The sequence below is a fragment of the Chinchilla lanigera genome, unplaced genomic scaffold (genome assembly GCF_000276665.1).
Source record: "Chinchilla lanigera isolate Chin_1 unplaced genomic scaffold, ChiLan1.0 scaffold00036, whole genome shotgun sequence".
Classification (NCBI taxonomy): Eukaryota; Metazoa; Chordata; class Mammalia; order Rodentia; family Chinchillidae; genus Chinchilla; species Chinchilla lanigera.
This window is the reverse complement of record NW_004955437.1, coordinates 6,173,044-6,187,294: the sequence shown is the minus strand read 5'-3', so window position 1 is coordinate 6,187,294 and position 14,251 is coordinate 6,173,044. Positions and strand designations below refer to the sequence as shown.

The following is a 14,251-nucleotide window of genomic DNA, read 5'->3' as shown; positions in this document are numbered from 1 at the left end:
GCTCTTGGGAGGCTGAGGCGGGAGGATCACCACAAGTTCAAGGCCAGCCTGGACTCTACAGCCAGACCCTGTTTTGAACAACAAATAAAAGCGTATAAATAAGAGACTCTCAGGAGGCGAAGGACTTGGAAAGGTCAGCAGCGCGGCTGGTGTTACCAGACTTCACTGAAATGTGGGGCTTAATGAAAACAATGAAATCTCGGGGAAAGGCTCTGGTCCTGTGGGCACCCCTGAATAGGGTCCGGAGCCGGTTCTGACGGTGGTTACTTTCTCGGCATCGAAACGGCCGCGGAGCCAGGCTCTTTCCTCGCCTGTCAACCGGTGACACGCGAATCCACCCTCGCCCGCGCTGGTCCCCGCCCGCCCACGCCGTCCCCGCGGATGCAGGGGCCCGTTCATCCGGGCAGGAAGCCCTGCGCGCCGCGCCCAGGCCCCGCCCTCTTCCTTTGATCCTCGGCTGAATGCCGAGCCGCGAGCCTAGCGAAGCCTCTCAGAGGTAATTTCTTTAATTCAGCCAGATGCTGGGAATCAGCCTCTCCTCCTTGCAAGTATTCTAAGGGAAGACAGCTCAGCCCAGATGCGCCAAAAAAGGCGCTGACGGCCGCAGGAGGAGGGGAGGGGCCCGACCCCCTGGCGCGGGAAGGGGTGCAGGGAGGAAGGAGCAGGCGGGGGCGCCCCAAGGGCTCTCAGACAAAGACTGCAACCAGCCCCGCAGCGTGGGGCCTGCGATGGCCTGGGGCTCGGGGATTTCCAAAGCGTCCTCGCTGCTGTTTATTTTGTCATAAACTGGCTGGCTGGGGGTTGGGGGAGACTGTCCCGGGTGCCTGCTGCCAGGGCTCTGACCTCCGGTGTCCTCACCGCCAGCACTCGGCTCCAATCACAGGTGGGAACCCGAGGCTCCAGTGCTGGGCCTGCACCCCTGGTCTCCTGACAGTCAATGGTTCTCCCGCGTGGGGCCTCGGGGGACACGGGAGTTTCTGTCCCTATCCACTGCTGAGCATTCAGGGACACATTGCCAGAGACACTCAAGGAGCACCACAGCAGGCCCTGCACTGCTGAGACACTGGGTCTGTCAGACCCGTCCATGGGGACAGAGCGGCAACCTCGCTGGACCCCCTGTCCTCCAAATCAGTTCTTTCTCTGTCTGTCTTTGTCTGTCTGTCTCTGTCTCTTTCTCTTTCTCTCTCTCTCGTTGAGACAGGGTCTCACTGTGTAATTCAGGCTGGCCTCGAATTCTCAGTGATCCTCCTGCCTCAGCCTCCGGAGTGCTGGGATTATAGGTGTGCGCCACCACGCCCAGTCTGAATTCTATTTTCTTAAGCCTATTTATTTTTGCAACACTGTCCACTGAACTCAGTCCCTTCACACTGAGCTACATCCCGAGCACCTTTAAAAATTTTTTTTTTTTATGTTTTGAGACAGGGTCTTGCTAAGTCATTAAGTTGCCCACACTGGGCTCATGCTGGCAGTCCTCCTGCCTCAGCCTCCCGGAGTGCCAGGATCACAGGTGTGCACCATCACGGCCAGTTCTGTTTCTCTTTTTTTTTTTTTTTTTTTTTTTTTTTTTTTTTTTTTTTTTTTTTTTTTTTTTGGTTTTTCTCCGGTACCGGGGACCGAACTCACGACCTTGCGCTTGCCAGGCAGGCGCTTTGCCACTGAGCTAAATCCCCAGCCCCGGCCAGTTCTGTTTCTGTGCCTGAAAGACCTCAGTTCTAGAGCCAGACTGCCTGGGCTCAGCCCTCTTGTGCTCCATGGCTGTGTGGTCTCTCAATCTCTTTGCGCTTCAGTGTCTCTATGTGTAAACTGCAGCCTGCGGCACATTGTTATACTACAATACCTGCAGCCACTGAGCACGCCGACGTACAGCCCAGAATAACTGCTCGGAGAAGGAGCGCTAACACAGCTCTGCAGCAGCACCGCTCAAGGTGCGGGTGAGGACTGGGGCGGGCCCCAGGTCCAAGCCTTGCCAGAATCGTGCAAGATAGAGTTTCCCAGAGGTCGCCGGCAGCGATGACAGCAGCCTGGCAGCACAAGCAGACACAGGCATCGGCGGCTTTCCAGGAAGTCAGATACCAAAGAGGTCTGCAGCTATGCAAAACAAGACCCCTCTTCTTATTAAAGAACCTGTGCTCTAAAAAATATATTTACTTTCAGGTAACATGTTATTTATGCTAACCTATAACATGTCCAATTACTGTTATTTTGGTGGATGCATAACTTTAAATCTGTCTTGTTGATGCGGTGCGTGCCGGCAGGTGCCGATGGGACGGCAGCGCCGACCTGGGGAGATCCGGAAGTCGGAGCCCCTTCCCACATGCTCAGCCACCCCTGAGCTGTCCCCACTGCCGGCCACAGTCACGCAGAAAAAGCAAAGTCAGGGTCCGCCTGGGCCTGGGGACTCCAGCTTGCCAGCGTGAGAACACGCACACGCACACGCAAGCTCTCACTCCCTCCACTCCACTCTACCCAGAGATAAAAGGGAAAAATGACAACCAAATGTCAAGCACCTGGGACTGAAAGGCTGGCGTCACCAGGGCTGGTGCCAAGGCAGTCTGTGCTCAAGGACGCATGGGGACAGTTAGGAGCCCTGACGTGGGAGCCGTGGTCACGTCCGCCCTGGCCCCCGGCAGCTCTGGGGCGACTGGATTCCTGGCCGGCCGGGTGGCACTCCAGGCCCCATCTGCCCTCCGGTCCCTCCAGAGACCCGGTGCACCCTGGGGAAGTGCCCTGGTCCCGGCCCCGTGCCCGCCAAGTTCTCTCTGGGGCCCCCGCCTGCCCACCACTCACCCGACAGTTGCTGAGCTCCTCGGCGGACAGGATGATGGTGCCGCATTTCTTCCCTGGGACGCCACTGGGGGACAAGAGCAAGCATGGGAGGGCAGCCAGGGACAGGGACCCCAGGACCCCAGGCACCGGGCTCCCTCCCGGCCGGCCCGCTGATCGGCCCCAACGCCCCAGCACAGGCTGCGCCTTCCGGCAGTGTGCAGCCCTCTCGGGCCACCGGGGCTGCTCCACCCCCTGCTCCCAGAGCCCACGGGGAGGCAGTGCCAGCAGCAAAGTCCTAGAACCGCAAAAGCATCCAGACTCACCCGGAAGCTTCCAGACCAGGGGTTCTCAAACTTTCCATCCACACACCACTTCTGCGGGCAAAAGACCTTGTGGGCCGGCCACCCCGCCCCGCCCGGCAGATGGGGCCCAGGGTCCCCAGACATGCAGCTGCTTCGACTTTACGGGAGGAAGAGGAGCGGGAGCGGGCCTGGCCCGGTGTCCTCTCCCTGGCGTACCACCCTGGAGTCCTCTGGCTGGGTGTCCCTAGAGGTAACCGAGCTCAGCCAGCCGGACAGCTCCTCAGGGAGCGGGGCCACCAGGATGGGGACCACAGCCAGCCCTGCTGAGGGTCCCCTCTCAGTTCCACCTTGGGGACACCACCACCCCGTCCCCTAGTCAGGTGGGCCCCCTCCCCCACACTAATCACCAAGTCACCCCACTCTGATCTTTGGGACCAAGCCAGGGGGGACCCCAGGGGAGCCAGGGATCACTAGAAGGGAGAAGAGGTTAAAGGGTCAGGCTGGGAGGGACCGTGTGCTGGCCGTGTCCCCTGCATTAACTCTCACACACGGTGCCATGCCCAGGGGACCCAGCCTCTCCGTGGAACACGCCCTGAGAACCGCTGCCAGAGAGGCTCCCCATGGGGGTGGAGGGCAGGCCGGGTGGGGGAGGGGCTCGGGCCACAGTGGAGCCTGGCCTGCCCTGCCCTGCCCTGCCCTGCCCTGCCCTGCCCTGCCCTGCCCGGGTGGGTGGCAGCACCGCCCGGGTTCCCTGGGCCATGGGCCTCTGAGCCAGGACCCCAAGCCCTCCCACCCCGGCCCCCGCCCCTGGGCAGTAAAGACAGGACCGGGGCCTGCGGAGACTCCTCAACAGCAGCCTCCTCCGCCCCAAGCCTCTCCATCTGTTCCTCGCCACCGCCGGTCCTTCTTCTATTTCTGCTCTTTCTCTCCCTCCTCTCCAGCCCAGCCTGCTCCCACCGCAGGGCCGCCTCCCTCCGCTCCCTCCTTCCTGGCTGCTCTCTGGCTCCCCGGCTCCCGCCGAGCTCTGCAGATGTAAACCCCAGGCCAGCCTGCTCCCAGAGGCCCACACCCGCACGGCAGGTCTGGCGGTGAGCGGAGCAGGCTGGGGGCCGGAGTCTGGGAGCCAGGGCTGGCGCTCCAGCAGGGGGGCAGCACACACACACACACACACACACACACACACACGGAACAGCCCACAGCACACCGTCAGCGTGGGGCAAGGGGGCCCAGCGCCGTGGGCAGTGTGAGGGCACTCGCCGCGCCTCCTCTGTGGCAGGAGGAGGCTGAACCAGCCTGGGTACCCTGAAGCAGGCAGAGGGGCCCCTCCTACTCCCCCGAAGGCCCTCCGCTCCTAGGGCCGGGGTTGCTCCAGCTTGGGCCTGACCCCAGCGCTCTTGCTCTCTCTTGACCAGGGCAGAGTTTGCTGGGTAGGATCAGGACCTGGGCCCAGACTCGGCCACGCTTTGTGAGCTGTCTGGGTGTGGGAAGGCAGCAGGGCCAGGGACAGCTGCGACCTACCCGTTGGACACGGCCGGCATGGGTTTGCCCGTCCTGGAGTTCAGGCTGAACGCGCCTATGCTGTGGAGAGAGGACAGGTCGCTGGTTGTGAGCGTGGCCCGGGGCCAGGGAGGCCAGGGCACCAAGCTCCAGGCTGGGGCTGGCAGGGCGTTTCCCAGTCTTTTGAGGCCCGAGCATGCTATACCATGTCTGAGGTTCTCAAAGGGGGTCCCCAGGCCAGAAGTGTCACCATCCCCTAGTTCTCAGCTCCCCATGTTCTCAGCCCCCACTACTCCTATCTGGTCAGAGGCCCAGGGGCAGAGCTTGCCCGTTTGCCCCAGGTGGCCCTGCAGCCTGCTTCAGGGACGGAACCACTGCTTCACCCCCATGAGCCCCCGTGCCAGGCTGTGGGAAAGCGAGATTGCTGAATGACATGAGGCTCTGTGACAGTGAGCTGCACCCCACCACCAGCAGGTTCACGCTGCAGTCCCAACCTTGCTACCCCAAAACGTAGCTGTGTTTGGAGACAAGGCCTTCATGGTGGTCATGCGGGTGGGCCCTAATCCAGCACGACGGTGCCCTCAGAAAGAAAGGAGGACACAGGCACACACAGAAGGACAACAGGGGAAGACACAGGGAGCGAGCCCGGTGTGGTGGCGCACGCCTGCAATCCCAGCTCTCGGGAGGCTGAGGCAGGAGGATCACAGTGAGTTTGAGGCCAGTCTGGGTTACACAGTAAGACCCTGTCTCAAAAAAAAAAAAAGCAAAAAAACCACGGAGAGAAAGAAGACAGCCACCCATAAGCCATGGAGAGGACGACCTGTGTGCATTTTAACCTTGAACTTCTAGCCTACAGAACTGTGAGAAAATAAACATGTGTGGTCTCTAAGTCACTCAACCCATGGTCTTTGCTACAATATCACTAACAAAAGAATACACGAGGGCCAGTTCTGGGACACCCGCAGACAGCAAATCCTTGACCACTCATGTTCCTACACAAAATGATGTGTCTGCATACAGCCTCCACCTGTATATTTTTAATCATCTTTAGATTACTTGTGATACCTAATATGCTGTAAGAGCTATGCAATAGTTCTACTGTTTAGGGAATAATGACGAGAAAGATGTCTGCACCTATTCAGTACAGACACAACTCTTCCCGATACTTTCGACCTGCGGTTGGCTGAATGTGCGGATTCGGTATCCCGACTTTACAGGTTTCATAAACAAAACCCGAGCCCTTGTGTCTGGCCCAGAATACATGCCCAGTAAACAGGAGCTGTTAATAGGGCTTAGTCACTACAGCAACTAAACTCAGACACAGGGACTCTCTGGTGGGGTCAAAGGTCTGCCTCCTCCGCCGGCGTCTCCTTCAGCCTCAGTCTCAGGTCCGGTGCCTGTAAGGCCCAGCGCACCAGCCAGCTCCTGGGGTGGGGGTGGGGTCTCTCTACTGGGCCAGAGCTACCGAGGGGGAGGAGGGGTGGGAAGGACTGCAGGAATCATCAAAAGCCGTGGATGGGACACTTCTAGGACATAAGTAACAGGAACCAGGGCAGATGTCCTGTGCCCACCCCCAGCCCTTTCCAAGGATGGAGAAAGAATATAAAGCTATAATTAAACATGGTCAAGGAGCCAGAGGTGGTGGCACATGCTATAATCCCAGCTACTCTAGAGGCTGAGGCAGGAGGACCACAAGTTCCAGGTCAGCCCAGGCAACTTGGCAAAACCCTGTCTCAATAAAAAAAAGGGCTGAGGATGTCACTCAATGCCCTTGGATCTATCCCTAGCACCACTTATCACCACTGCCCCCACCCAAAAATAACAGTTTTAAAAAGAAGTTCAAACTGGGCATGGCACACGCCTGTTATCCCAGTACTCCAGGAGGCTGAGGCAGGAGGAACGTTGCGAGTTCAAGACCAGCTTGGGCTACAAAGTGAGCTCAAGGCCAGCCTGAACTGTACAGCAAGACCCTGTCTCAAAAAGACAAAAAAAAAAAAGAAGTTTAGGAATGTGGGAGAGGGAAGGGCTAGCAAATATTAATTTTATAGCCTTTTTTGAAGAGGTTCCCTGAAGTCTTTAAGCTTCAGATCTCTTCAAACCTGAGTTTTCCCATCCTCAGTAAGTGATAGCTGTTAGTTGTTTCCTGGGAACGGACATGGGACCTCTCAGGGTCACACAGACCTTCCCAGGGCTCAGACACGACCACATAGCCATGGGGGTCAGGCAGGGCCCGAAAGAGACTCCAAACACACTCAGGCACATGCGCACACACACAACTGCAACTCCCGACCACCCTGAAGGACAGCGTCCAGGGGATGCGGCAGGAGCTGATGCCGATCCCAACCTGAAGCCCCTTTCCCGCCTGCCCTGCCCGGGGTCCTGCCCACAAACGGGGACAAGAGAGCTCACCTCGAGTCCCTGGCTGGCCCTGGCAAGCCTGTGAAGCCACGCTTAGACTTCACTGTGGGAAGCCTTGGGGCTCCTCACCCCAGAGCCTGCTCAGAGCAGCAGCTTTGCCCCCAAAGCCCCTCAAATCCTATCAGGCGGACTGAGAGAGGCAGGGTGAGATGGGGGAGCCTGGCCACGCCCAGCTCGGGCCCACAACAAGCCACGAATGACCTGAGGACGATGCTGTGTCACTTGGGTCCCAGGTTCAAATCCAGGCTCTCCCACCTGCTGGCTGTGTGGCCTTGGGCAGGTCGCTTCTCTTCTCTGGGCTTTAGTTTCCTCCTCCATACAATAATAGGGGTAGGGAATGGGCCAGGACTTCCCAGGAGTACAGGGCTCTGGTAACCCAGCCGGGCTCCCTCCCAGAGTAGTGAGTTAGAAGTGCTGTCACCATGAAATCTCCTTACTCCCAAGGCTCACCGTGAGTAGCAGCCGCCCCCGACCCTGCCTCCCTCACCAAGGTGGGTGGGAAGTTGGCACCTCCTGCACACTTACGTGAGGGGCTTCTCCAGGCGGCTCCCAGAGGACCCTACAATCTCTCCAAGGGTGCAGAAGGCCTGGCCCAGGAAATCCTGCAAACCCAGGGCACAGATAAGGCCAGTGTCACCGCCTCTGCCCACGGCCACTCCCCCACCCCCAGCGCCTGGGCCCTGGTAGGGTCTGAAGTGAAAAGACAAGAGCACCAGGCACACGCGAAGCCCGAGGCCAAGCCAGAAAACGGCATTTCAGAAGTGTTCTGGACGTGCCGGGGTGGGGGCAGTGCGGGAAAACTCACGTGTTTGGATAAATCAGGGCTCTTGGAGTCAACGTCGTACCTGCAGGGAGCACAGACACAAGGTGAAGGCAGGTGGGACGTCCCGTCCGGCCCTGCCTGGGTCCTCGAGGGCAGTCAGGTCCCTTCACCGGGCCAGTGGCCGAGAGGCACAGGAGGAGCCTCCAGGATAGAGGCGGAAAATTGGGCCCTGGGATGGACGCCTAGGACATACACACCTCTCCACGTGTGCCCCTCATGCCCCAAGCAAAACCGGAAAAGCCAAATACATGGGCGCCGCCGCCCGGGCCGAGCCGCTCACCCTTCGCTCCCTGCTCCCCAAGTCCCACCCAAGGCTCCGCTCCACGCAGCTCATGACCTTGCCCTCGGCCTCCCCTTCCCAGTTCGCCTTACCCAGGCTGCCCGCCTGCTCCGGGGCCTGGGCACTGGCCCAGGAGGGAGGCGCTGGCACGCTCGCCTCAGCTGCAGGCCGGCCCTGCAGCTCTGCAGCACCCGCTTGCACTTACAGGTCGAAGCGGAGGTTCTGCTTCTCCTCGAAGAAGTAATCCACGATGAACTTGCGCACGAAATCTGGGTTCAGCGTGTTGTCGATGACCTCGGTGCGCCCAAACTGCAAGAGAAGGCGGCTAGGGGACCCCGCCTCGTGAGCTCCAGCCCCTGTCCTCACAGGCCCAGCGATCCAGGGAGAGCTCCTCCGACCTCCACGCCCGCCCGCCTCCTCTTCCTCCACTAGCTCCGCCCCCGCCCCGCGGCCCCTCCCGGCCTCCGCCAGGCCCACAGCCTTCACGGCCTCCGCTCTCTGACAGTGGTGCTGTCCCCATCCCAAGGCCACTGCTGAAGCCACTTCCAGGGGACCTGGGAAGCCAAGCCGCCCTGCTGACCTCCCTCAAGATGACCAAGGCCCCAGCAGCACCTTCACAGCAGCCCGGCGAACTTGAGCCGGAGGCCCAGCGAGGCTGCACCAGACCCCGACCCTGCTGCCTCAGCCACGGATGACCTCTGCGGACACTGAACGCGCCTGGCTTTGGCTGAGCAGACACAGGAGTCCAGAGTTCTGGGCACAACAGACACTCAATACCTGAATCCCACGAAGCTCCCCAAATGATTCTAGGCAAGTCACTCTCCATCCCTGCCTGCCCCCGCTTCAGAAGCACCCAGAGGAGCTGTCGAAGTACAGACTGGACCTCACTCCCAGGGCTCCTATTTAGGAGATCTGGAGCAAGGCCTGGGAAAATCTGCATTTTATAACACTGATGCTACATGTGGCACACAGCAGGCACTCCCAGAGCGCTGGATGAATTATGCTTGATGAGGGAAGGATGAACTGCATCACAAGCTCAGAGCCACCTTCCCCATCACAACATGGAGACTACTTGTCCTGCTTACTTCCAGAGCTATCACTCACTTGGATGCAATCTTTTTTTTTTTTCGGTCTTCTGAGACAGGGTCTCACTACGTAGCCCAGGCTGGCCTTGAACTCACAGCGATCCTTCTGCCTCGGCCTCCTGATTGCCGGGGTTATAGGCATGCACCACGATGCCAGGCGTGACCCAGTTCTTCTACAACTGTTTCTAAGTCAGAGAGCACGCTCAGTATTGGGCTACACAGATAAACAGAACAAGGCTCCACCTCTGAAGAGTCCTCTCCGTGGGAGGACAGCTCGAAACAAGTAGACACAGACAGCGAATGGTGCCCGCAGAGTGGCACACAGAGGTACCAGGCAGGGTCCCTGCCCTGCACTGCAGCTGAGAATTCACCCCTGGGGAAGTGTGAAAACGATAAATGGACAAGAAGAAAGTGGATACTGAGTGTTGCATGTTAGATCTGAAATGTGCCCTCGAGGTCTTGTGTATTCTAGGGAGGTGCTTGCAGAAGCTGACTGATCCTGGGGTCTCTACCTTCATTATCGGATGCTCTCATAATCTGACTGCATTATTTAGAGGGATGGGAACAGCGGACCTAGGTGAAGGGAGTGGGTAATGGGATACAACCTTGGGGACCACATCTTGGCCCTGACCCTTCTTCTCTGGTCCTTCCCCCTTTTTCTCTGCTTCTTGGGCACCATGAGCCAGCAGCTCCCCTCTACCACGTCCTTCTGCCATGTTGTTTCTGCCTCGCCACAATGGAGCTAGCCAACCATGGACTGGAACCTCTGAAACTGTGAGTCAGAACAAACCTTTCCTCCCCTGAGCTATCTTCCTCGGGTATTCTGTCCCACCAAGGGAAGAACAACACCCCAAGTGTCCTTCCTAACACGCCTGCACAGCCATCTGGTTACACAGTGGTCTGCAGCTTTCACTGTCTTCAAGCTACTCCTCAACTCGAAAATGTGCAGCGATTCTCGCTCATAGAGACACAAGTACATGCTCTACAGTGGAATGCAATGGGTTATGACCCTGTCAATGTCAATAAATCTACAGGTAAATTTACTTCTGAATTCCCAACTGCCCATAGGTGTGTGTTGTTTAAATTGTTTCAATTGGTTCTAAAAACCTACTGGTCTCTCCTTATTTGTGAACAAGTTAAATAAACCCTGTCATAGCCTCATTGTATGTTTGTATAGGAGTCAGAGTTTGCCTTTTTAAGAAATCATTTAACAGGTGCTTTTACAAAACACTTATGCTTGCTGAGTGTGGTGGCACACGCCTATAATCCCAGCACTCAGGAGGCTGAGGCAGGAGGACTGCTGCACGTTCAAGGCCAGCCTGGATGGCATAGTGAGACCCTATCTCAAAAAACAAAACCAAACAAAAAACCTTATGCTCAACACCACTACAGACAAATTAAACCCAAAACTCAGTGTGTGAGGCCCAAATAATTACACTTCTTTAAAGTTCCCTAGGTGGCTCTAATGAGCAGATGGAGTTGAGAACTACTAAGGAATGAGGATACAACAGGAGGGAAGAAGAAAACAAAATTCACTGAGCCCCCACTGATGTTCCACAGGTCATTAAGTTATCTTATTCAAGTCTTCCAAAAATCCTGAGGGTTATTACCCATTTCACAAGTGAGGAAACAGGATCAGCAAGGTTAAGTAACTTGCCCAAGGTCACACAGCTGGGCACGCCAAAGCCCAGTCTATTTCTCCGTCATCCAACTGCAAGCACTCATCAGACATGAAACTCAAACAACGATGAGGTTTGCTTCACCGACATTTATAGTCAGCCTACTGTGTGCAAGGCACTGGGGAGGTAATCCTGTCTCACCCTCACACACCGGCACAATCTTTCAAGGTATCACCCTGTTCTAAGGGTCCCTGTGTTGGCCTCCAAGTAGAAATTAAGAATTCTTAACACGTCCTGTCTTCGGACAAAAGAGAATTTCTCCTAATGGCTTTCTTGCGGAATATTCCAGGTAAACACCCAGGATTCAGAGCGAGCGTCCTCCCCTCCCCCTCCCCCCGTGCCGTCCCCTCCTCCAGCAAGAACAACCTTGTGTCAGGGACCAACACCCCTCACTACCCACGCCCACCGCAGCCCGGCCCGGCCCGGCCCAGCCCAGGGCCCGCGGAAAACGCCGTCAGGGTGCTCCTTCTAAAATGGCACTTGAAGCTGCCACGCAGGGGAATCCTCCAGAGTCGCATCTGCCTGGGAAGAAGATGGGGTTCCCCTGGAAACGGGACGGGCGGGAGGGGGCCTCCGAGCGCCCCCTGAGTATCTCCTGCCAAGTGAGCCAGGCTGGGCGCGGACGGATGACTGAGCCTCAGAGGGAACGGACGTGCGCATGTCAACTGCAAAACCTGCGACCTGGGGACTTCGGAGGTGTTTACGGCCTTCATTACTTGCACCGATGACAAAGGGGATGGATGCTAGAGGGTGGATTTTAAATCTAACGAGCCGCTCGGTCCCTGTCCAGCCCTGTTTACACACCTATCAATGATGGCGGGGGTGCAACTGAATGGATGCTCCGAAAAAAATCACTCTGGCTATTGAATTTCACTCTCTTCAGCATTAGAGAGTTTTGGGCTGGAAGGGACTTGGACAGGGGAAGGCTCCGGACCGGAGCTGGGCAGGGCACAGGGCTGCCATCTAACTGCCCTGCAGGAGGCAAATCCCGCCCGGGAACCAGGCGCAGGGTTGAGCCCTCACCATCCTGACCCTGGACCTGGAGCCCAGCCCGTGCCAGGGAAGCGCCTGTCCTGGGTCTCCTCAGATGTCCTCCTTCCTGGGTCTCCTCAGACGATGGGAGGGGCCTGCCTGGCCCACAGTGTGGGGGCACAGACCCCTAACACCCCCGGGCTGCCCCAGGGATTCGGAGTGCAGAGCTGACGCCCGGAGGACGTTAGGGAAGGCGGAGCTGGGGACCCTGGGGAAGAGGCTGAGCGAGATGGGGAGGTGAAGGGGCCCCCAAGCCCAAGAGCTGGGACAAGCTGCTGGGGTCGGGGCACAAAGGGAAAAGAAGCCCAGGAATGAGGCTATTTCCCCTCTGAAAGGCTGGCTTCTCCCTGGCAACAAAACCCAGAGGAAAAAGCTGACATGCCACAAAAGACGCTCCCGTGGGTTCTGAAACCTCTATGACTAAGCCCCAAGAATATCAATTAAGCAACATTAATTACCCATCATCAGCTCCAGGGAGACCCTCGGAGGGGAGGCAGGAATTAAGTAGCGACCAGGGACTCTGCCCAACCTAAGTGCTGGCATTTACAGGGCCAGGTGGGCAGCCGTCAGGTCAAATGCCATCCAGACACCGGCAAGGCCGGGATGAAAAATCCAGGCGAGGCAGGTGAGGTCCCCTCGGCCCGCATCCCTGCACCAGGCCGGAGGGACAGCTTGGGACCTCACCTTCCTGACCCTGTTGGGGCTGCAGGGGTAGCACCGGCCCAGCCCGCTTCTGCCGCTCCGCACCGCAGAGGGTGGCCTCCTCCCAGCACCCTAGCCTGGGCCCCCGCCCTGAGATCGCGATGTGACCGCTGCAGGCACTGGCAGAGGGAGCTGGGGGCAACACTGTCATTTTCTCCCCAGTCCTGCGGGGACCCCTCCAGCTGCAGCCTCGGCCATCGCCCCTGCAGCTCAGGCGAGAACAGCTCCTCGCTGCTGTGAGTCCCTGGCAGTCCCACGTCCCTGGGGATTTCCAGTCTCACCCCTGCCTTGGAAAGAAACCACACATGAAGGTCTCCCGCTTCCCCATCTGAGCAGAACCCTCTTTCCTGCAGGGACCCTGACTGATGTATTTTCTTTCCCACAAACATCTGCACACAGACAATTCCCCACGGCCTGACTGTAAACCAAGAACAGAACTTGCCCCCCACCCCATTCTGTTCAGATCCACTGTGTGACATGTGTGTCACCAAGGAAGTGTGACAGCCCTCTGGGACGGAGGGTCCCAGCGCTGCTGTCCCCCAAGGCCCTGCCTCCAAGGGCCTCAGTGGGTGGGGACAGTGGGGACTTCCCCAGCCACCTACACTGGTGGTAGCTGAAGGACGACAGGAGCCAGATGGGGGGGCCACAGGCTCTTCTGGGCTTTAGGGGAGGCTGTGACACCCCGAAACTGCCTGCAAATGTGTGCCCACATTTTCTGGGGAGGAGCCATAGCTCTGTCCAGCTTTTTAAAGAAACAGTCTTCAGAAGTCTGAAGCCGGGCATGGTGGTGCACACCTGTAATCCCAGCACTCAGGAGGCTGAGGCAGGAGGATCATCACGAGTTCGAGACCAGCCGGGGCTACAAAGTGAGCTCAAGGCCAGCCTAAACTACGCAGCGAGACACTGTTTCAAAAAGACTAAAAAAAAGAAGTCTGAGGGCCACTGTCTCAGCTCTGAAGGCAGATCTCAGGGTCTTAAGGGTCAGCAGCGACGAAGTCCCCAGGGCAGAGTCCGGAGCAGCTTTCCCTGGGCTCAAACCTGCTACTCACTGGCACTGTGACCTCAGCTACACCCCTTCACCTCTCTGTGCCTCAGTTTTCTCTTCTACAAGTGCGAACAACAAGGTGTCCACGCTTTATATTTTAGGCTTGTAGGACGGGAAGCTTAAATGATTCACTTCAGATGACACACTTAGCAGAGAACCTGGGACATAAAACACGCTCGGCAATTAGCGGCTCCACGCTCTGGTTCACTCTTCGGTGTTTCTTTTCTTCCGGGGAGCAGAAATTACAGATTGAACCCAGGGCCCTTACCCTGAACTACATCCCTGGCTTTTTCATAATTTTCATTTTGCGAGAGGGTCTCACTAAGTTGCCGCAGGCCAGCCTTGAACTTGGGATCCTCATCCCTCAGTGTCCCCAGTAGCTGGGCCTGGAGGCCCGCACCACCACACCCGGCTATACGCTCTGCTTCCTACTCAAGGCCAAACCCCGGCCCAGCCACCCAGGAAGTGTGTGTCTCCCCGTCTCTGAACTCGGCCTTGGCCCGGAGATGCTCCCAGCCCCAGCTGTGAACATCTCTTCCGGCTCCTGCTCTTCCCTCCATCCCAAGAGGTCTCCTGTGCTGGGTCCCCTGAGGCCCTAGCCCTGAGTGGTTTCTCTCTGGAC

The 14,251-nt window shown here is 57.8% G+C and overlaps 1 protein-coding gene and 1 long non-coding RNA gene across 5 annotated transcripts in view; one reads left to right on the top strand and one right to left on the bottom strand.

Annotated features, from left to right (window-relative positions):
• Window positions 1-14,251, bottom strand: part of Cpne5 (copine V) — a 65,289-nt gene that overhangs the window by 31,480 nt on the left and 19,558 nt on the right. For 2 of the 4 annotated variants that reach the window (XM_005389636.2, XM_013517116.1), the window contains exons 4-9: window positions 8,292-8,395; window positions 7,789-7,828; window positions 7,509-7,585; window positions 4,587-4,646; window positions 3,090-3,140; window positions 2,788-2,851 (exon numbers count right to left, since the gene is read on the bottom strand). In XM_005389636.2, coding sequence (XP_005389693.1) covers window positions 2,788-2,851; window positions 3,090-3,140; window positions 4,587-4,646; window positions 7,509-7,585; window positions 7,789-7,828; window positions 8,292-8,395 — 396 coding nt within the window. The remainder of the gene's footprint in view (window positions 1-2,787; window positions 2,852-3,089; window positions 3,141-4,586; window positions 4,647-7,508; window positions 7,586-7,788; window positions 7,829-8,291; window positions 8,396-14,251) is intronic. The other 2 variants (XM_005389637.2, XM_005389638.2) reach the window with 2 other exon arrangements.
• Window positions 148-2,141, top strand: LOC102024721. The gene is made up of 2 exons (XR_261860.1): window positions 148-496; window positions 1,788-2,141. It is a non-coding gene; the product is annotated as an uncharacterized LOC102024721 (long non-coding RNA).